Raw genomic sequence first — 23055 nt, forward strand, 5'->3', positions numbered from 1 at the left:
CAGTTGTGGACAAAGGGATGTAACTCGCCCCATCCTTTCTTGTGAAAGACTGAGCATTTTTTGGGAAGCTGTTTTTATACCCAATCATGGCACCCACATGTTCCCAATTAGCCTGCACACCTGTGAGATTTTCCAAATAAGTGTTTGATGAGCATTCCTCAACTCTATCAGTATTTAATGCCAACTTTCCCAACTTCTTTGTCATGTGTTGCGGGCATCAAATTCTAAAGTTAATTATTATTAGCACAAAAAAAAATGTTTATCAGTTTGAACATCAAATATGTTGTCTTTGTAGCATATTCAACTGAATATGGGTTGAAAATGATTTGCAAATCATTGTATTCTGTTTATATTTACATCTAACAAGATTTCCAAACTCATATGGAAATGGGGTTTGTAATAACAGGACGTTAGAACTGTGTGAATGATGCTAGCAATGTTAGCTCGATTTGTTGTGTAGCTAGCTTGACCTTATAATACAAAATTTTAAAAAGTGTATAAATTCAACCATACAGTAGGGAAGAGATTAACGAGGCAACACTCGTCGGTGGCTCTCCCGTGAGACGAAGACGGGTGTTAAGCCTTTTGCAATGCAAATGAAAATGATGGAAAGCGCCACTCTAAATATCTACTGACACGGTGGTCAAATCTGGAATTACCACAAAACACATTTTAAGATATTCAAAACTCTACTGCTGTCTGGCCCCAATGTGTCACGTTTCATGTGTCAGGTGAATCCCCCTCCTACTATAGCATATCATCTTGACGCATACTCCGACTGGGGACCAAACCCATTATAACAACGTACCACGGGGAAAAAGTAAGTGCTTCCAGGAAAATGTGCCATTATATTCTTATCGGTGACGGAGCAGGAAGGTAATACAGGTCCCATTCGTTTACCAGGTTTTAGATTTTGCACTCCCCAAATGAAATAATCCTAACCCAGGTGCTTAATACTGCTACTCAATCCAGGGCAATGTGATTTTAATCAATGGATAACACGGGAAAGATGAATGCAAATGAAGATGACAGAAAGGACATCTCTGACAAAAGTCCAAACTTTGTAAAACGTATCTCGCCATACGTGTTTTCTTCTCTTTTCTAAAGAAGACATTGACAGAGCCTCATGCTTTCTGAAACATCCAGGAAGAAATTACATGGCAATCAATCCAAGTGTATTTATACAGGCCTTTAACCACAAAAGCCTCAAAGGGCTGCACAAACCACAAGGACATCCTCGGGTCCGATCCCACATCAGGGCAAGAAAAAACTCAACCCAATCGGAACGATGAGAAACCTTGGGAGGGACTGCAGATGTGGGACATAAATGCTTCTACTGTGGTAACATCTATAACTGTTACCAGTAGGGCATTCCAACGTACTAGGGCCCGAATAGTAGTAAGTATCGTATTGTCCGTACCATAGGGCGCACTGAATTATAAACCGCATTGCTGATGAATGATCCATTTTTGATTTTATTTATATATAAGGTGCACCAAATTATAGGGCGAATAAAGGGGTCATATTATTATTTTTATTTTCTAAATGTAAAACACTTCCTTGTGGTCTACATAACATGTGATGGTGGTTCTTTGGTCAAAATGTTGTATAGATGATGTTTCACAGATCATCTTCAAGCCACTTTCTGAAAGTCACTTCAGGATGCGCCGTTTTGTGGGCAGTATTATTTACCTGGCTCACCTTCGACAGCGTCTACTCCCCGTCATCTTTGTTGTAGCGGTGTAGCGTGCAAGGACGGGAGTGGAAGAAGTGGCAAAAGATGGTGTTTTAATGGCATTCAGACTTTAATTAAATCAATAACGGAGCAGCATCTCCACATCCACCTGAAATGTGTCCCGTGGTGGTTGGTAGTGGTTGGTTGCTACTATAACACCAGTGTAGCATACTACAGATGTTAACAGCACAATAGTAAAATGAAAAAAATGGTAGAGACAACCCACATATGTCAGGCTTTCCCCTGACAGTTTGTTTGTGTCTTATTTTTTTTCCTCTGCATTTGTCTTTGTGTTTAGTATTTCCTATTTTTAGTTCCTGTCAGTGCTCTTATTTTGTTGGTTTCCTGTGTTTCTCCCTGAGCGTTTTTTTCCCTCAGCTGTGGCTGATTGGCACCTGGCCACACTTGTTGTCAATCAGCCCGCTTCTATTTGAGTCTGTAAGATTTTAGATTCTAGATTTGTCGTTGCCACATGTCGCACTTGTCTTTGCTACCTGTCGTGTCGTATCTTGATGTGTCAATGCAGCGTTGTGGTAAGCTTTGTTTGATAGCTGTTTTTAGCTTACTGTCTTTTGTTCCCTGCTTCTGTTTTGTTTTTAAGTACAAGTACGACTTATGTTTTGCATGCTAAAGTTCCTTTTTGTTTTCTAGCTCCCACGCTAGCTCTCTTAGTTTGTTATCCGCCCACGTGCGTGCTTATTGTTTGTATCCTTTGTTTGGTTTCGTTCTAGTATTTTATATTAAAACCATGTTTTCTCACTCCATGCCAGCCCCCGTCTCTGCATCTTGGGGTTCGTCACAAACTAACTTTGACAGAATAATCCAGCACTGACTCGAGGACAAAAACAGACTCAAATAGAAGTGGGCTGATTGACAACAGGTGTGGCCGGGTGCCAATCAGCCACAGCTGAGGGAAAAAAGAGCTCAGGGAGAAACACAGGAAACCGACAAAATAAGAGCGATGACAGGAACTAAAAACAGGAAATACTAAACGCAGAGGAAAAAAACTAACACACAAACAAACTGTCAGGGGAAAGCCTGCCAACATAAGTCCCTGGGAGACTGCAAAGTTTTCTTCTGAATCCTAGGAATCTTTTTGTTCCAAATAAACTTTAAGATTGAGCAATCAAGATCACGGAAACAATGTTTTGGGATAAATATAGGTAAGCATTTAGAGATGTCCGATATTATGTTCTGAAAAATGCTTTAAAATGTAATATTGGAAATTATCGTTATCGGTTTCAAAAAGTAAAATGTATGACTTTTTAAAACGCCGCTGTTCTTCGGGGGTCAAGGGTTCGTCCATCCCTGCAGACATTCTATGGTCAGTAGTTGGGATCTCTAGCGATTAAAAAAACGTTTGGTAGAGGAGTATATGGCTTTGTAATAAGTCTTAAATTGATTAATTATGGTTATTGGATCAACAGATATCAAGGCACCAGTGTCTATTGATGAGATATGCGTGGACGAAGAAAGTTTCCGAATTTGGTGTGGAAGCAATTTGTTCATTAAATTAATATTAAATTACATTGCGCCACACTTAACACGCTTGTCAATCTTTTTTTTTTTTTTCCACCAGCTTCCAATTGCGCTACGACTCCATCTGGACCGAAGTTACGGGGTACCACTCCGGCACGCCACAAGAGATAGAGCTGTTTCAAGGCGAGGCTATCGTGCAGATCTCGGGGAAGTACGCATATTACGTGCAGTCGGTGGTGTTCACCACCAGCTTGGGTCGTTCCCTATATGCGGCAAGCCACTGGGTCATTCCTTCAACATGTTCCCCACCAACAAGAATGCTGAGCTGCGCTTCATCAGTGGAAGGTTCCGCGGGGCCATCACCGCCATTGGGGTCCACTGGGCTGTTGTCGTTGACCCTTTGAATGGAACTACCGAGCAGCTGTAATTCGCTCACCCTCAGAGCAGCTCATACTTTTATTCAAAGACCAGTGTCACTGTTCAAACTCTGTGAAAGGTTACAGTGGCCCAAAAATATTGAATTAAATTACTAGCCCCCCGCGACCCCGAAAGGGAATAAGCGGTAGAAAATGGATGGATGGATGGATGGGTCTACTACACCAGTGGTCCCCAACCACCGGGCCGTGGCCCGATTGGTACCGGGCCGCAGAATAATTTTTTTTAAATTTTTTTATTAAATCAACATAAAAAACACAATATACACTTACAATTAGTGCACCAACCACAAAAACCTTCCTTTTTCATGACAAAAACGTCCCTTTTTCATGACAAAGGAAAAAAAAAAAAGGATTACAATAAAAATATTGAAAAAAATACCGGCAGTGGTAAAGTTAAGATCCATGAAGGAAAGAAGAAAGCATACATTTATATATGCATAAAAAATGTTTTTATATTGTATTATTTTTTTTATGAATTAAAGGCCTACTGAAATGAGATTTTCCTATTTAAACGGGGATAGCAGGTCCATTCTATATGTCATACTTGATCATCTCGCGATATTGCCATATTTTTGTTGAAAGGATTTAGTAGAGAACATCCACGATAAAGTTCGCAACTTTTGGTGCCCTGCCTCTACCGGAAGTCGCAGACGATGACGTCACATGTTTGATGGCTCCTCACATATTCACATTGTTTTTAATGGGAGCCTCCAACGAAAAGTGCTATTCGGACCGAGAAAACGATAATTTCCCCATTAATTTGAGCGAGGCTGAAAGATTTGTGGATGAGGAAATTCAGAGTGACGGACTTGAAAAAAAATAAAATAAATAAAGGCGATTGCATTGGGAGCGATTCAGATGTTTTTAGACACATTTACTAGGATAATTCTGGGAAATCTCTTATCTTTCTATTGTGTTGCTAGTGTTTTAGTGAGTTAAATAGTACCTGATAGTCAGAGGTGTGTGGCCACTGGTGTGTTGACACCAGAGTCCCTGAGGGAAGCCCCCTAGCTGCAGCATGAAAGAAGCTCCGCTGATCTCCGGTAAGAGGGGACTTATTTCCACAATTTTCTCACCGAAAACTGCAGGTTGACAAGTGGTCGGGATCCATGTTCGCTTGACCGCTCTGATCCATAGTAAAGCTTCACCTCCGGGAATTTTAAACACGGAAACACCGTGTGTTTGTGTGGCTAAAGGCTAAAGCTTCCCACCTCCACTTTTCTACTTTGACTTCTCTATTATTAATTGAACAAATTGCAAAAGATTCAGCAACACAGATGTCCAAAATACTGTTTAATTATGCGATAAAAAGAGACGACTTTTAGCTGTGTGCGGTGCTGGGCTACAATGTCTCCTCAAACCAATAACGTCACAAACACGCGTCATCATTCCACGACGTTTTCAACAGAAAACTATGCGGGAAATTTAAAATTGCAATTTAGTAAACTAAAAAGGCCGTATTGGCATGTGTTGCAATGTTAATTTTTCATCATTGATATATAAACTATCAGACTGCACAGTGGGTAGTAGTGGGTTTCAGTAGGCCTTTAAGTGACGTTTATGACAAAGTTTTTTCCAAAACACAATATGGAAAGTGAGATATAACAGGATAATGTATACATTTATCATTTATTTTCAAAACACTTACAAAAAAGTATATATCTTACTTTGGCCAAAAATAGAACAAACACATTCTGAAAATATTACAATAAAAATATAGAAAAAAAATACGGGCAGCGGTAAAGTTTAGATCCATGAAGGAAAGAAGAACGTGAATGACATTTACAACTGAATACATTTATATATACATAAAACATGTTTTTCTGTTGTATTATTTTTTTTTACGAATTAAGTAATGTTTATGACAACCTTTTTCCAAAATACAATATAAAATGTGAGATATAACAGGATAATGCATACATTCATCATTTATTTTCAAAACACTTACATAAAATTGTAAATCTTACTTTGGCCAAAAATACTACAAACACATTTTGAAAATATTCCAATAAAAACATAGAAAAAAATACGGGCAGCGGTAAAGTTTAGATCCATGAAAGAAAGAAGAAAGTGAATGAATGTTTATAACTGAATACATTTACATATGCATTAAAATGTGTTTTCTTTTGCAATATTTTTTTTTATGAATTAAGTAACGTTTATAACAACCTTTTTCCAAAACACAATATAGAATGTGAGATATAAAACAACAAAGCATACATGTATCATTTGTTTTCAAAACGCTTACAAAAAAATGGGACCCTGTCATGTTCTGTGGTCATGTTGTGTTTGGTTATGTTCTGTTGGTTTTAGGACTCTTTTAGTTCCTCTTTGCGCTTCCTGGTTTGTTTTGTCACCATGACGACTCATTGGTTTCACCTGACTCATTTGAACTCACGCACCTGTCACTAATCAGGAAGAGACTATTTAAGCCTGTAGTTGTCAGGTGGTCGGCCTGGCGACATTGACATTGTTAGTACTCTTGACATTATCATGCTCTGTTTATTCTTGTTCATAGTTCATGCTGCTCTGCTCAAGTCACCGTAAGTGTTTTTGTTTATGACCATAGTTCAGGCTATGTGAATACGTTTTTTGTTTCCTGCGCCAAGTTTTGTGCCTCCACTGTGTGCGCCTTTTGTTTGTACCCTTTTGTACACTTTTGAGTTAAGATGAAATCATATTTTTACCTGCAAACCATGTCCAGTCAAGTTGGTTTGCATCCCGGGAATACAATCCTCGCAGCAAGCTGCAAAGTAATCCACGTTCTGACAGACCCCGAATATTTACTGTGGGACCCCATTTTTATGACTTGATGCAAAATGGGCTTGTTCTTATACTAATTAAATATTATCTCGGGGGGCCATAAATAATTCATTCTGGCTCGGGGGCCTTTACTTTTACACATAGGTCTTAAATGAAGCATCCTCGGGATGTTACATCATCTTTAAACAAAATGTTCTATGTGGGGGTAGGGGGTAAATATCTACATATACTTATTTTCTCAATTTTTACATTTTTAAACTAGAATAGATTCACTATAATTATCCATCCATCCTTCTTCTTCCGCTTATCCGAGGTCGGGTCGCGGAGGCAACAGCCTAAGCAGGGAAACCCAGACTTCCCTCTCCCCAGCCACTTCGTCTAGCTCTTCCCGGGGGATCCCGAGGCGTTCCCAGGCCAGCCGGGAGACATAGTCTTCCCAAAGTGTCCTGGGTCTTCCCCGTGGCCTCCTACCGGTTGGACGTGCCCTAAACACCTCCCAAGGGAGGCGTTCGGGTGGCATCCTGACCAGATGCCCGAACCACCTCATCTGGCTCCTCTCGATGTGAAGGAGCAGCGGCTTTACTTAGAGTTCCTCCCGGATGGCAGAGCTTCTCACCCTATCTCTAAGGGAGAGCCCCGCCACACGGCGGAGGAAACTCATTTTGGCCGCTTGTACCCGTGATCTTATCCTTTCGGTCATGACCCAAAGCTCATGACCATAGGTGAGGATGGGAACGTAGATCGACCGGTAAATTGAGAGCTTTGTCTTCCGGCTCAGCTCCTTCTTCACCACAACGGATCGGTACAACGTCCGCATTACTGAAGACGCCGCAACGATCCGCCTGTCGGTCTCACGATCCACTCTTCCCTCACTCGTGAACAAGACTCCTAGGTACTTGAACTCCTCCACTTGGGGCAGGGTCTCCTCCCCAACCCGGAGATGGCATTCCACCCTTTTCCGGGCGAGAACCATGGACTCGGACTTGGAGGTGCTGATTCTCATTCCGGTCGCTTCACACTCGGCTGCAAACCGATCCAGTGAGAGCTGAAGATCCCGGTCAGATGAAGCCATCAGGACCACATCATCTGCAAAAAGCAGATATCTAATCCTGCGGTCACCAAACCGGAACCCCTCAACGCCTTGACTGCACCTAGAAATTCTGTCCATAAAAGTTATGAACAGAATTGGTGACAAAGGACAGCCTTGGCGGAGTCCAACCCTCACTGGAAATGTGTTCGACTTACTGCCGGCAATGCGGACCAAGCTCTGACACTGCTCGTACAGGGAGCGGACCGCCACAATAAGACAGTCCGATACCCCATACTTCCCGAGGGACACGGTCGAATGCCTTCTCCAAGTCCACAAAGCACATGTAGACTGGTTGGGCAAACTCCCATGCACCCTCAAGAACCCTGCCGAGAGTATAGAGCTGGTCCACAGTTCCACGACCAGGACGAAAACCACACTGTTCCTCCTGAATCCGAGGTTCGACTATCCGGCGTAGCCTCCTCTCCAGTACACCTGTATAAACCTTACCGGGAAGGTAATTAATCTTAATTAATCCTGCGAGATTTAGGATTATGATGTAAAGTCTATGACTAAAAATAAGTGAATAGCTCTTAAAAAATGGACCATTTTGACAATTAAAATTTAAAATCTTGCAAGTTACAAACAACATTGAAAAAATAGGAAAATGAAGGTGGAGCGTCTTGTAATTCTTTGTCACTCCCCTTGTTTTTGTGTGACTTGCACACACACTATGTATCTATGCCTTTTTCCATTGGACTCTACATTCTTCCTCGTCTCTTTTGGCTTATTATCTACGTCTTATGCGTGAAAAGTATTTCCATCGTTCCGCCCAACCATTCCAAGATCAACACGCAAACAACCCGTGCGTGTTAGAAGACCAAGCCAGGACTGGACTATTAGGACTGGATTCATAGACCAGTGGCCTCTTGTAACCAGCCAGTGTACACTGCAAAAAGTCAGTGTTCAAAAACAAGAAAAAAAGAAATACAAAAATTAGGGGTATTTTATTAGAACTAAGCAAAATTATCTGCCAATAGAACAAGAAAATTCGGCTTGTCAAGACTTTCCAAAACAAATAAAATTAGCTAACCTCAATTAAGCCCAAAATACCTTTAAAATAAGTATATTCTCACTAATAACAAGTGCACTTTTCTCGGTAGAAAATATGTTGAAAAATACTCTTTAATTAAGTAAAGTAAATTATATTTATATAGCGCTTTTTCTGTAGTGACTCAAAGCGCTTTACATAGTGAAATCCAAGTTACATTTAAACAGTGTGGGTGGCACTGGGAGGAGGTGGGTAAAATATCTTGCCCAAGGACACAACGGCAGTGACTAGGATGGCAGAAGCAGGGATCAAACCTGGCAGTTCTTGGCATAGCCACTCTACCAACCGAGCTACAACGCCCCCAACACCAAAGTAAATGTTAGTGCCATTATCTTGGAATAATGATTTTTTTTTTCATGCTTGAAATAAAAAAATATTATTTTAAAAAAGTAGTTTTATACTTGTGAGTGTTGATGACACAGCTTTGCAACAGTTGATATTCTAGTTTCAAGCATGTTTTACTCAATATAGGTCATCAAATCTCAGCAACAAGCTGTAATATCTTACTGAGATCATTTAGGACCAAAACGCTTAAAACAAGTAAAACACTAACATAAAATCTGCTTAGCGAAAAGAATTATCTTATGAGACAGAAAATAAGAAAATATCACCCTTATTTGAGATTTTTAATTTTACTTAGATTTCAGTATCTGCCTTTTTTCACCCCAAAGTTGAGATGTATCAAAACTGACGTGGAAATATATATATATATATATATATATATATATATATATATATATATATATATATAGTCAAGGCGTGGACTATGAGGTGGTTGTTTTCCCGAGATGCAAGTGAACTTAGACCGGAGATGGCGTAAAGGTAAAGACATATTTTTATTTTGACACTATAACTACAAAAACAAGCAAACAAAAGGCGCGCACAATGGCGGGGAACAAATTTGACTAATGAAAACAAAGACTTGCACAAAGGCAGAAACTATGAACTACAAACAAAAATTTTCTTGGCATGGAACTGTGAAACATGACATGAAGCGCAGTGGAGATAACATGGCATGACGTGAGTAGAGATATCAAGGGTGATAGATGGTGGTAGAAGGTGATGTTGCCAGGACGAACAACAGAAACAGACCGGCTTTCATACCATGAATTGATTAACGTGGACTTAAACAAGTTGAAAAACTTATTTGGGTGTTACCATTTAGTGGTCAATTGTACGGAATATGTACTGTACTGTGCAATCTACTAATAAAAGTATCAATCAATCAATCAATCAATCAATCAATCAAAGGCTTAAAGGGGGAACGTTATCACCAGACCTATGTAAGCGTCAATATATACCTTGATGTTGCAGAAAAAAAGACCATATGTTTTTTAACCGATTTCCGAACTCTTAAAGGGTGAATTTGGCGATTGAAACGCCTTTCAACTGTTCGCTGTCGGAGCGATGACCTTTCACCCGTGACTTCACAATGGGAAGCAATACACCATTTTCTCAAACACATTACACACACAATTCAAATTAGCTCTGTTATTTTCCGTTTTTTCCACTGTTTTCCGTACCTTGTCCGTACCTGTTTTCCTTGCCTCGTCGGTGTGTATTCGGAGGGTGTAACAACACGATCAGGGACTGATTCAAGTTAATTTACGTGGAGTGTGCATCGATTAGCACAACATGCTAATCGATGCTAACATGCTATTTAGGCTAGCTGTGTGTACATATTGCATCGTTATGCCTCATTTGTAGCTATATTTGCATCCAGCCTTTCCCTCCACCCACGTTTAATGCCAAACAAACACATACCAATCGACGGATTTAAGTTGCACCAGTGTCAAAAGATGCGAAAGTCCCTCATTTGGTCTGCACATTTTACCGGCGATGCTACGACAGACATGGCACAGAGATGGCAAGAATGTGTGGATATCCTGCGAGACTCAAAGCAGATGCATTTCCAACAATAAAGTCAACGAAATTGCAAAGGTGAGTTTTGTTGATGTTATTGACATATGTGCTAATCAGACATATTTGGTCGCGGCATGACTGCCAGCTAATCGATGCTAACATGCTTTTTAGGCTAGTCATATGTACATTTGTAGCTATATTTGCATCCAGCCTTTCTCTCCACCCACATTTAATGCCAAACAAACACTTACCAATCGACAGATTTAAGTTGCTCCAGTGGTCTTGTCAAAATATGCAATTGTTGGTTAGAAGGCGATCGCCGAATAGCTTCAATAGCTATTTGCTCAATAGCTTCAGTTTCTTCTTCAATTTCGTTTTTGTTATCTGCCTCCACACTCCAACCATCCGTTACAATACATGCGTAATCTGTTGAATCGCTTAAACCGCTGAAATCCGAGTCTGAATCCGAGCTAATGTCGCTATATCTTGCTGTGCTATCCGCCATGTTTGTTTCTATTGGCATCACTATGTGACGGCACAGGAAAATGAACGGTGGATTTACAGATAGCGAAAATCAGGCACTTTAAAGCCTTTTTTTGGGATATTCCATGATGCGTAAAATAAAAATAAAAAAATAAAAAAAATAAAATAAGCCACTGGGAACTGATTTTTAATGGTTTTAACCCTTCTGAAATTGTGATAATGTTCCCCTTTAAATAGCAGCGACATGATCAGTAAAAACAGGAGTGCGAGTGCAAAACGTGAGACGGGTGCATGACACTAGGACAGGTGAAAACTAATGGGTAGTCATGGTAACAAAACAAACCAGGAAGTGCAAAAACAGGAACTGAGTGTCCAAAAAACACAGACATGACACTGAAAGTGGGAGCTGCCATGCAAGGCCCAAACAACGACCCATCAGGAGCAAGGGTGAAGTATCTTGCTCGAGGACACAACGGACATGGCGAGGTTGGTAGAAGGTGGGGATCGAACCAGGAACCCTCAGTTTACTGGCACAGCCACTCTCCCAACCGCGCCACGACGTCCTAGATGCACATATCTGCTGTAAATATTTACTTTAGAAAAGAGAAGTGTGGGATACTCACCTCGTTGCCTTATTTGTATTTTACTTAATTACATTTTTGGGTATAATTTTGCGAAACAAAACCAGTTTTCTTTTAAGTAATATAGAAATGTATCACAGCTGTTTATTTATTTTATGGAAGAATGCAGATAATCATAGAACTGGCACCCGATGTTGTCAAAAAAAGTAAAGAATATGAATCGAGAGTCATTTTTTAATCAAATCGTGCGGTGCCCAAATATTCACAGCCCTATTAAAGATACATGATAACAGTCATATGTCGTGTGTGTCCTCGAAATATTGTCGCTTTTGCCCAGATGTGGAAAGGATGACAAATTTTAACGTGACGGTTAGCAGAACTACAGTCAGTTGGTTTTGGTTTAGGTTTGGCCGCATGATAAATGGGCAGACTTTTGCCGAAATCCTAATCCCGCAAAAACTGTATAAGTTTGGAGGTGATATTTAGTTGGACGGGACCAACATTTGTTGGGGCTTGTGGAATAGTCCACTGGGACAAAACTGTCAGGTTCAAACACTGATGACATCTATTAAACAGACGAGAACCAAGGAATCATGCAGAGACAGAGTTAAATTTTGCTCAAATGAGGGGAGATGTATTTTGGGCTGTACTCTAGTTACAGATCCAAACTACGTTCTACAAGTCCAGTCTAAGTGCTTCCTCTATTTATTCGGTAGGTCCCTGGTTACATGTCTGAAGCTGTCGCTGAGGGACGGGGGTAATCTCAACAGCTCCAGTTAGACGCAATATACTTTGTATGATTATACAAAAATGCAAATGTGCTGACAGTCGTGATATTGTCTTGTCTCTGCTCTGTCTGAGTCACGGTACTCGATGTTCGGCCCTGGCAGTTAGCAGGCCGATTCTGGAAACAAACACTGATACGAGGCTGGCTTGCAATCTTTTGGATTGCCAGCTTTGCACAGACAAAGAAAAATACAATTTCAGCACAATTGATAATAACTATAGCAACGGCACTTAAGCATAAGAGTTGTTTGATGATATATATATATAATAAGTTTTTCTGTTTCTAGTCTGTTCTTTAGTTTTTAATAAATCATTACTTCTTACCTTACGCTGTGTCCGAGCCCGATCTGCATCTTGGAAGAGCACCACCGGCATCACGATGCCACGAATGTTACGAAAATTGGAGAGTGGATCCCAAGGATGCAGAGATGTAGTTTGATATAGTTAAGTTCTTCCTTTATTTAGGTGGAAGTGGAACGTAGCCAAAACAAAAAGCGATGGTGGGAATACAAAAACACACCATGAATAAATAACTATATCAAACAACCAAAAATTTAACAGAAAACGCTAGACGAAGCTAGGATAACTTACTTCAAAACACAAAGAAAACAAAGAAACAAAATGTTAACTAAAGACGCTAGACAAGGCTAGGATATAAATAAGCAAACCTGAGAGGAGCACAAGACAGACTAGAAAGACTGTGAGTTTGTAGGAGGCCAAGACACATGCGAGAGAACTTGCAGTGGAATACAAACTTCCAGCACTGACAGGCCGTCAGCACCCAGACTAAATAGACCACCTAATCAGCTTTCAGGTGTGCACGATTGCCCAGCGTCAGCTGCACTCCAGACTGTGGGCGAGAGCGAGAGTAAAACATGATTTGCAAACCAACACAGAAAAACATGAAAAATTCAGTTTACCACAACGAAGTCGTTACAACTCACTTGTATGTATATGTATATTATTGAGGCAGAAGTGGTACAATCCTGACCATGCGCTAAAATTTTTACGCCAAAAAATTTTGTTTTTTTTTTCAATTTAGAGTAATATGCTGTACAGAACACAACATTTATTTTTTAATTTGTATTAATTTGATGGGTAGTTTGCTGTAACATCATATGTCAAGCAGACATCTAAGTATTTATTTTTACTTAGACAAAAAATGTTTGGAAAGTATGATAATATACTGTAATATGTGTTGCAATATTGGATACTATTTAAAGTTTAAAAGGCTGCAACATAGTGTGCCGGGCTGCCAATCAGGGACAGGTGAGGGAATCGAGCGCTCAGAGAGACATGCAGGAAATGTAACAAAAATAAGAACTCTGATAGGAAATAAACATCAAACAAGGAAACAAACAGAAATGAAGTGGCATATTTTCACATGTATATGTATGTATGTATTTAGAAAATAGACTTATATCTTATATGTTTGATATATATATATATCTAAATAATTATAAATATGTTCTATATACTTAGATTTAACATTTTCTATTTAGATTCAACATGTATATTTACAGTAGATTTAAAATATTTTTTATAATATTTATATTTCACATGTATTTTTTACATTGGGCACCCAATACTAACTACCTAAACAACAAAATCAGAAATGATGTATTTTGTGGTGACAGGTTCTTCAAACTAGTTTAAGATAGATCACACAGGGAGTGTTTTTTACCGTTAGGACATTGTCGATCAAAGTATATCATAATTGTCGTCGTCCATAATATTTTGGGCGTATGTTTACAGGCGAACCCTTCCGGTTCTGTGACGATAATGTAACAATAACTGAGTGAGTATTTTAAATGTCGAAAAGAAAACATTATATTTCATAAATCCCAAGCTTTCTTGAGAAGATAGTTGATTTTATTTATTGTTCCTATATGCAACGTTTGTGTTAGCGTGTGTTAAGTTATGAATCTATAAGATATAGTTGACAATGGAATATGTCATTTGTCGTGATCCACAATCATCATAGTTGGTGTTGTTACTTTGTAATACTTTTTGTACAAAAGCAGCCATCTGCGGGTGTGTTTGTTTTTTTCTCCAAATATTTCCTTGACTGCGTCCTTATCGCTAATAAACAATAGACCGAGGAATGCGTGACAGATCGTCATAACCTGCTCAACCGAGGGAATATAGACAGAGGCTCACTGATCTTTAGATCCCAGCACCGAAGCACACGTTACATTGGTAAGTATCACTTTGTTTACTTTTTTTTTCCACTTAGAATACTGAAGTAGCTTACCTGTCAAAAAAATAATGCATCATATCTAACAATTAAAATGACTATGTTGAGTAAAATTGTGTTCTGATTCTTTGCCAGGTATTCTTTTTTAGTGGCGTTGTCATCCAATGAAAAAGACAGGTATCAGCTTTGTTTACTTTTTTTTTTTTCTACTTAGAAAACTGAAGTAGCTTACCTGTCAAAAAAATAATGCATCATATCTAACAATTAAAATGACTATGTTTAGTAAAATTGTGTTCTGATTTTTTGCCAGATATTTTTTTTTAGTGGCGTTGTCATCCAATGAAAAAGACAGGTGAGAACTGACCTCACGATTTACATTGTCCCAAAATAAAACAACTAGTTTGACTAGATTTCATTTTATTGTTTTAACAGAATGCATGCGATTGTGGTTGTCACTCTGCTCATATTCTGCACCGTTTCCAGTGGTAAGTCAGACATTTTATTCAGTATTTTCACAAGTGACTGACATTTTTCCTACATATCTGCAAACAAGCATTAGGTTGCTTGAGAAACATATTTGAACAGACGGTAGAAACCGAATTACAGTTATTAATGACAATTTACATTAACAACAATAACAAGGAGGTAAAAGGGAAAATAAACACAAGAAAAATCAATATATCACACGTATACTACTACTAACTACAACTGTACTGAAACGGCAAAGCTAAAACGTTTTTTGGAATTACATATTTTAAACTGTTTAATATATTTTCTATTATTAATTTGATTGGTTTTAGTGTGTTCACTTAACAGAAAGTGAAGAAAAACAATGTGTATAGTCTTGTTACATTATTACCATTAATTGATTTACGTAAAGAAGTTGAAAAACGTATTCGGGTGTTACCATTTAGTGGTCAATTGTACAGAATATGTACTTTATCGTGCAATCTACTAATAAAAGTCTCAATCAATCAATCATTAAAGGCCGACTAAAACCCACTACTACCCACCACGCAGTCTGATAGTTTATATATCAATGATGAAATATTAACATTGCAACACATGCCAATACGGCCTTTTTAGTTTACTAAATTACAATTTTAAATTTACCGGGAGTTTCGTCCTGGAAATGTCGTGTAATGATGACGTGTACGCAAGATGTCACGGGTTTTTAGGAAGTATGAGCGCTGCACACACACAGCTAAATGTTGTCTGCTGTAACGGCATAATTACACAGTATTTTGGAGATCTGTATTGCTAAATCTTTTGCAATTTGTTCAATTAATATTGGAGAAGTCACAGTAGAAAGATGGAGTTGGGAAGCTTTAGCCTTTAGCCACACAAACACACGGTGATTCCTTGTTTAAAATTCCTGGAGGTGAAACTTTCGTATGGATCAGAGCGGTCAAGCGAACATGGATCCCGACAACATGTCAACCAGCAGGTTTCGGTGACAAAATTGTGGTTAAAAAGTCGCTTTTTACCGGAGAAAAGCTGATCTTGTGTTGTCCATAAAGCTGCCGTCGACTCCACTGAGACACTGCGCGTCAAGACACCCGTGGAGACACCCTTCCAACTATCAGGTAATATTAATCTCACTAAAACACTAGCAACACAATAGAAATATAAGGGATTTCCCAGAATTATCCTAGTAAATGTCTCTAAAAACATCGGAATCCGTCCCAATCGGGTTTTTTTTTTTCAACTTTTTTTTTTTTTTTCTAGTCCGTCGCTATCAATATCCTCAAACACAAATCTTTCATCCCCGCTCAAATTAATGGAGAAATTGTCGTTTTCTCGGTCCGAATAGCACTTTTTGTTGGAGGCTCCCATTAAAAACAATGTGAATATGTGAGGAGCCATCAACATGTGACATCATCGTCTGCGACTTCCGGTAAAGGCAGGGCTTTTCTGTTAGCACCGAAAGTTGCGAACTTTATCGTGGATGTTCTCTACTAAATCCTTTCAGCAAAAATATGGCAATATCGCGAAATGAAAAAGTATGACACATAGAATGGACTTGCTATCCCCGTTTAAATAAGAACATCTCATTTCAGTAGGCCTTTAAAGTGTTAAAACAGTTGGAGGCTATTGCTTAACTTGGAGACACACAGCATCCCCAACATTTGAGGTCTGCTGTCATCGAGTGGATGAGTTTGTACTTACAAGTTAACCAAACACATCTTAAATATTACATGAAATGACAATAAAAATTGTGAACAGGTACCACCCGAACTAAAAAAAGAAATACTTCATGTACAAAAGTAATGTAATAATTAAATTACTATATCCACTTGGCATCCAGTGAAGCCAGACCCCACATATGTGTCCCCTACCCAAGGTTTCTTTTGTGTCCCATCTTGGGATTTTGGAGTTTTTCCTTGCCCGGATGTGGGTTCAGATCAGGGGATGTTTTTGTTGTTTGGACAGTTATTATACAAATAAACTTTGATTGAGTTCAATCCCGGGCTTGGGATCTTTCTGTGTGGAGTTTGCATGTTCTCCCCGTGACTGCATGGGTTCCCTCCGGGAACTCCGGCTTCCTCCCACTTCCAAAGACACGCACCTGGGGATAGGTTGATTGGCAACACTAAATTGGCCCTAGTGTGTGAATGTGAGTGTGAATGTTGTCTGTCTATCTGTGTTAGCCGTGCGATGAGATGGTGACTTGCCCTGGGTGTACCCCGCCTTCCGCCCGATTGTAGCTGAGATAGGCTCCAGCGACGCCCCGCGACCCCAAAAGGGACAAGCGGTAGAAAATGGATGGAATGGACGGATGGATGGTATGTGTTTGTTTTTTCCCCTTAGATTGAACTCAGGACTTTCGTATTGTGATGCAGATGCACGAACCCCTCTTCCATCGTGCTGCAAACAAATACCACATAATTAACGGCCATTCTATATGTCATACTTGATCATTTCGCGATATTGCCATATTTTTGCTGAAAGGATTTAGTAGAGAACATCCACGATAAAGTTCGCAACTTTTGGTCGCTAATAAAAAAGCCTTGCCTGTACCAGAAGTAGCAGACGATGTGCGCGTGACGTCACCAGTTGTGGAGCTCCTCACATCCTCATATTGTTTACAATCATGGCCACCAGCAGCGAGAGCGATTCGGACTGAGAAAGCGACGATTTCCCCAATAATTTGAGCGAGGATGAAAGATTCGTGGATGAGAATAGTGAGAGTGAAGGACTAGAAAAAAAGAAAAAAAAAGGCAAGGGCAGTGTGAGCGATTCAGATGTTATTAGACACATTTACTAGGATAATTCTGGAAAATCCCTTATCTGCTTATTGTGTTACTAGAGTTTTAGTGAGATTATATGGTACCTGAAGGTCGGAGGGGTGTGGCCACGGGTGTGGTGACCGCCAGTGTCTCTGGTGGGTTGAGGTAATAGTCTGCAGCTGCATGAGGACACAAGCTCCTCTCATGTCTACGGTAAGAGCCGGTTTATTAGCACAATTTTCTCACCGAAACCTGCCGGTTAACATGTGGTCGGGAACCATGTTCGTTTGACTGTTCTGTTCCATAGTAAAGCTTCACCTTCGGGAATGTAACCAAGGAAACACAGGCTGTGTTTGTGTTGCTAAAGGCTGCCGCAATACACCGCTTCCCACCTGCATCTTCTCCTCTTTGACGACTCCATTATTAATTGAACAAATTGCAAAAGATTCAGCAACACAGATGTCCAGAATACTGTGTAATTATACGATTAAAGCAGACGACTTATAGCATGGATCGGGCTGGAAGAACATGTCCGCTACCACCGGTGACGTCATGCGCACGCGTCATCATTCCGCGACGTTTTCAACAGGATACTTCGCGGGAAATTTAAAATTGCAATTTAGTAAACAAAACCGGCCGTATTGGCATGTGTTGCAATGTTAATATTTCATCATTGATATATAAACTATCAGACTGCATGGTCGGTAGTAGTGGGTTTCAGTAGGCCTTGTTGTGCTGGATCCACTTGATCATTGCCAGAGTGGAATTCAAGCGTGCAGGCACATCCTGGACAAGTACCTCCTCCTTCATGCCACGTGCTGCTTGTTGTGCTTTTAACTCAGATGTGTTAGCAGGGCTGTGCTTGAAATTCCTTCTTTCCTTAACACGGATCAATCGTCCTGTCCCCTTAGCAGAAAAACAGCCCCAAAGCATGATGTTTCCACCTCCATGCTTCACAGTAGGTATGGATTTCTTGGTATGCAACTCAGTATTCTTCTTCCTCCAAACACAACGAGTTGAGTTTATACCAAAATGGATACATGGATGATACAGCAGAGGATTGGGAGAATGTCATGTGGTCAGATGAAACCAAATTAGAACTTTTTGGCATAAACTCAACTCGTCGTGTTTGGGGGAAGAAGAATACTGAGTTGCATCCCAAGAACACCACACCTACTGTGAAGCATGGGGGTGGAAACATCATGCTTTGGGGCTGTTTTTCTGCTAAGGGGACAGGACGATTGATCCGTGTTAAGGAAAGAATGAATGGGGCCATGTATCGTGAGATTTTGAGCCAAAACCTCCTTCCATCAGTGAGAGCTTTGAATGGTTGACCAAATACTTATTTTCCACCATAATTTACAAATAAATTCTTTAAAATTCCTACAATGTGAATTCCTGGGGTTTTTTTACATTCCGTCTCTCACAGTTGAAGTGTACCTATGATGAAAATTACAGGCCTCTGTCATCATTTTAAGTGGGGGAACAATCGGTGGCTGACTAAATACTTTTTTCCCCACTGTATAGAGAGAGAGAGAGAGAGATGTATTTGGCCACCCATCCAATTGATGAGAATCAGGTGTCCTAATCACTTGGCCCGGCCACAGGTGTATAAAATCAAGCACTTAGGCATGGAGACTGTTTCTACAAACATTTGTGAAAGAATGGGCTGCTCTCAGTGATTTTCAGCGTGGAACCGTCATAGGATGCCACATGTGCAACAAATCCAGTCGTGAAATTTCCTCGCTCCTGAATATTCCAAACTGAACTGTCAGCTTTATTGTAAGAAAATGGAAAAGTTTGCGAACAACAGCAACTTAGCCACCAAGTGGTAGGCCACATAAACTTACAGAGAGGGGTCAGCGGATGCTGAAGCGCATAGTGCAAAGACTTTCTGCACGGTCAGTTGCTGCGGAGCTCCAAACTTCATGTGACCTTCCGATTAGCCCACGTACAGTACGCAGAGAGCTTCATGGAATGGGTTTCCATGGCCGAGCAGCTGCATCCAAGCCATACATCACCGCATTCAATGCAAAGGCGTAAAGCGCGTCACCACTGGACTTTAGAGTCGTGGACGCGTGTTCTCTGGAGTGATGAATCATTATTTTCCTCCTGGAAATCTCATTGACGAGTCTGGGTTTGGAGGTTGCCAGGAGAACGGAACCTTTCGCACTGCATTGTGCCAAGTGTGACATTTGGTGGAGGATGAATTATGGTGTGGGGTTGTTTTTAAAGAGTTGGGCTTGGCCCTTTAGTTCCAGTGAAAGGAACTTTGAATCCTCCAGGATACCAAAACATTTTGAACAATTCCAAGCTCCCAACCTTGTGGGAACAATTTGGAGTGGGCCCCTTTTTCTTCCAATATGACTGTGCACCAGTGCACAAAACAAGGTCCATTAAGACATGGATGAACTTGACTGGCCTGCACAGAGTCCTGACCTGAACCCATTAGAACACATTTGGGATGAATTTGAACGGAGACTGAGAGCTAGTGAAGTGAATTGTGAATTATATTTATATAGCGCTTTTCTCAAGTGATTCAAAGCGCTTTACATAGTGACACCCAATATCTAAGTTACATTTAAACCAGTGTGGGTGGCACTGGGAGCAGGTGGGTAAAGTGTCTTGCCCAAGGACACAACGGCAGTAACTAGGATGGCACAAGCGGGAATCGAACCTGCAACCCTCAAGTTGCTGGCACGGCCACTCTACCAACCGAGCTAAGCCTTCTCGACCAACATCAGTGTGTGACTTCACCAATGCGCTTTTGGAAGAATGGTCGGAAACTCCTATAAACACACTCTGCAACCTTGTGGAAAGCCTTCCCAGAAGAGTTGACGCTGTAATAGCTGCAAAAGGTGGACCGACGTCATATTGAATCCTACGGGTTAGGAATGGGATGGCACTTCAAGTTCATATGTGAGTCAAGGCTGGTGTACAAACACTTTTGGCAATATATATATGTGTATATATATATATATATATATATATATATATATATATATACATATATATATATATATATATATATATATATATATATATATATATATATCCTCTCAAAGCGGTTTGAGTGGCACATCCTTCTTTCTCAAATGCATTATCAAGACCTGCTGCTTGGCACTCAGCATAAAGGGTTGGAATTGGGGGTTAAATCACCAAAATGATTCCCGAGCACGGCCACCGCTGCTGCTCACTGCTCCTCTCACCTCCCAGGGGGTGGAACAACGGGATGGGTCAAATGCAGAGAGTAATTTAACCACAGCTGGTTTGTGTGTGACTATCAGTGGTGATTGAGTGCTTATCAAGCTTTCTAGTTGTCTGTTGCTTACCCCCATAAAGCCTGTTCCTATATTGTATAATTTTCTTCCACATTTCTGTATTTTCTCCTTTCTCTTCATAGTCCATCCTCAGGTGTTCTCCTTTTCCCTGCCGGTGGGCCCTGGAGGGGGTGAGTCCTTCAGTCTGATGGGAGAAGGTCGTATCACGGCTGTCCGAGTATGGGAGAGATACAACAACAACATCGTGGGGTGACTACCCAACCAATGCCAAGTGATTTGAACATTTTGCAAAACAGATGTGGTTATTTTAAATACATTTTGTTTTTGTCACCAGCTTGCAGATCCGCTACGGTCCCATCTGGTCGCCCGTAGTTGGTAGTCAAAGTGGCGTTGGCAAGGACTTGGAGTTGTTTGACGGTGAAGCCATCATACAGATCTCTGGAAAGTATACCTCCTCTCTGCAGTCGGTGGTGTTTGTCACTAATCGCAGCCGGTCACTGCAAGCAGGTCAGCCGCGTGGGATCTCCTTCAACATGTATCCCACGAGCCAGGAGGCCGAGCTGCGCTTCATCAGCGGCCAAGTCAGAAATGGCTTCACTTCCTTTGGGGCGCACTGGGGTGTTGTTCGATGAGCTTTGTTGCGGTTTCTGTGATATTGTGTGAAAACTATGAAAAATTCTTTGGGGTTTTTTTCTTCCTTTGTCCCATTTTATGATTCTGACAGTGATCAGTCCAACAGTTAGTCGGGATGTTTTTTTTAGTTTTTTTTAATAAATGTTTGTATTGAATTTGACAGGTATTACAATATAAAATAAAACAGTAATCACATGTTCCCCTTTTTTTCCCACCCACTTCCAAGAACAGCAACACAACATATACCTCATAAAACACATAATCCCCTCCGCCCCCTACCCCAGGTCGTACATAAGTAAAAGCAGGGGTGTCAAACTCAAATACAGAGTGGGCCAAAATTTAAAACTGAACAAAGCCGCGGGCCGTGGTTGAACAAATTAACCTTTTAATAGGGACCCAAACAAGTTTTTCATTGAATATTGAACAAGCAGGCTTATATAACTTTAAAGTGACATGCAAAATTGAGTTTCAAATAATAACAATAATAATTAAAAAATATCAATGGCAGAGGGGTTAGTGCGTCTGCCTCACAATACGAAGGGCCTGCAGTCCTGGGTTCAAATCCAGGCTCGGGATCTTTCTGTGTGGAGTTTGCATGTTCTCCCCGTGAATGCGTGGGTTCCCTCCGGGTACTCCGGCTTCCTCCCACTTCCAAAGACATGCACCTGGGGATAGGTTGATTGGCAACACTAAATTGGCCCTAGTGTGTGAATGTTGTCTGTCTATCTGTGTTGGCCCTGCGATGAGGTGGCGACTTGTCCAGGGTGTACCCTGCCTTCCGCCCGATTGTAGCTGAGATAGGCGCCAGCGCCCCCCGCGACCCCAAAAGGGAATAAGCGGTAGAAAATGGATGGATGGATGGATGGCATATTAAATCAAATTTAAATAAAAAATGAATGCCTCTTTTGTATTTGCAGTCTTCTGAGGTAAATATCAACATTAACTTTTTCCACAGGCTAATACATTTGAAAATAAAATAACAATGAATAAATCAACCATTCAGGCCTTTTTACTGCTCAGTTAATGTCGGGGCTTAGGTGGGCGGGCGGGGTTTGTTGGTAGCGAGGGATTGTATATTGTAGTGGTCCAGAAGAGTTAGTGCTGCAAGGGGTTCTGGGTATTTGTTCTGTTGTGTTTATGTTGTGTTACGGTGCGGATGTTCTCCCAAAATGTGTTTGTTAGTTTTGTTTGGTGTGGGTTCACAGTGTGGCGTATATTTGTAACACTGTTAAAGTTGTTTATATGGCCACCCTCAGTGTGACCTGTATGCTGTTGATCAAGTATGCCTTACATTTACTAACATGTGTGTAGAAGCCACATATATTACGTGACTGGGCCGGCACGCTGTTTGTGAGGAGGAAAAACAGACTTGACAGGTTGTAGAGGACGTTAAAGGCAGTGCCTTTAAGGCACACCCCCAATATTGTTGTCCGGGTGGAATTCGGGAGA

At 40.6% G+C, this 23055-nt stretch overlaps 2 protein-coding genes across 3 annotated transcripts; both read left to right on the forward strand.

Annotated features, from left to right (window-relative positions):
- The first annotated feature begins 273 nt into the window (after positions 1–273).
- On the forward strand, positions 274–4049 carry LOC133539457 (zymogen granule membrane protein 16-like). The gene is given in 3 exon segments (XM_061881454.1): positions 274–3223; positions 3315–3481; positions 3484–4049. Coding segments are annotated over 3 exon segments (405 nt in total). The 5' UTR covers positions 274–3143; the 3' UTR covers positions 3642–4049.
- Positions 4050–14356: 10307 nt separating this feature from the next.
- Positions 14357–21801, forward strand: LOC133539826 (zymogen granule membrane protein 16-like). Of its 2 annotated transcripts, XM_061882061.1 has the most exons (6): positions 14357–14464; positions 14598–14639; positions 14773–14814; positions 14895–14947; positions 21096–21222; positions 21308–21801. In XM_061882061.1, the coding sequence occupies exons 4-6, from the start codon at positions 14896–14898 to the stop codon at positions 21603–21605; spliced, it is 477 nt and encodes a 158-aa protein (XP_061738045.1). In that variant the 5' UTR covers positions 14357–14464; positions 14598–14639; positions 14773–14814; position 14895; the 3' UTR covers positions 21606–21801. The 2 variants fall into 2 exon arrangements, with proteins under 2 accessions (XP_061738045.1, XP_061738046.1); XM_061882062.1 differs by lacking the exon at positions 14773–14814 and having other exon boundaries at positions 14368–14464.
- The last annotated feature ends 1254 nt before the right edge of the window (positions 21802–23055 follow it).

This window comes from Nerophis ophidion, linkage group LG21, assembly GCF_033978795.1.
Source record: "Nerophis ophidion isolate RoL-2023_Sa linkage group LG21, RoL_Noph_v1.0, whole genome shotgun sequence".
NCBI classification, from domain to species: Eukaryota; Metazoa; Chordata; class Actinopteri; order Syngnathiformes; family Syngnathidae; genus Nerophis; species Nerophis ophidion.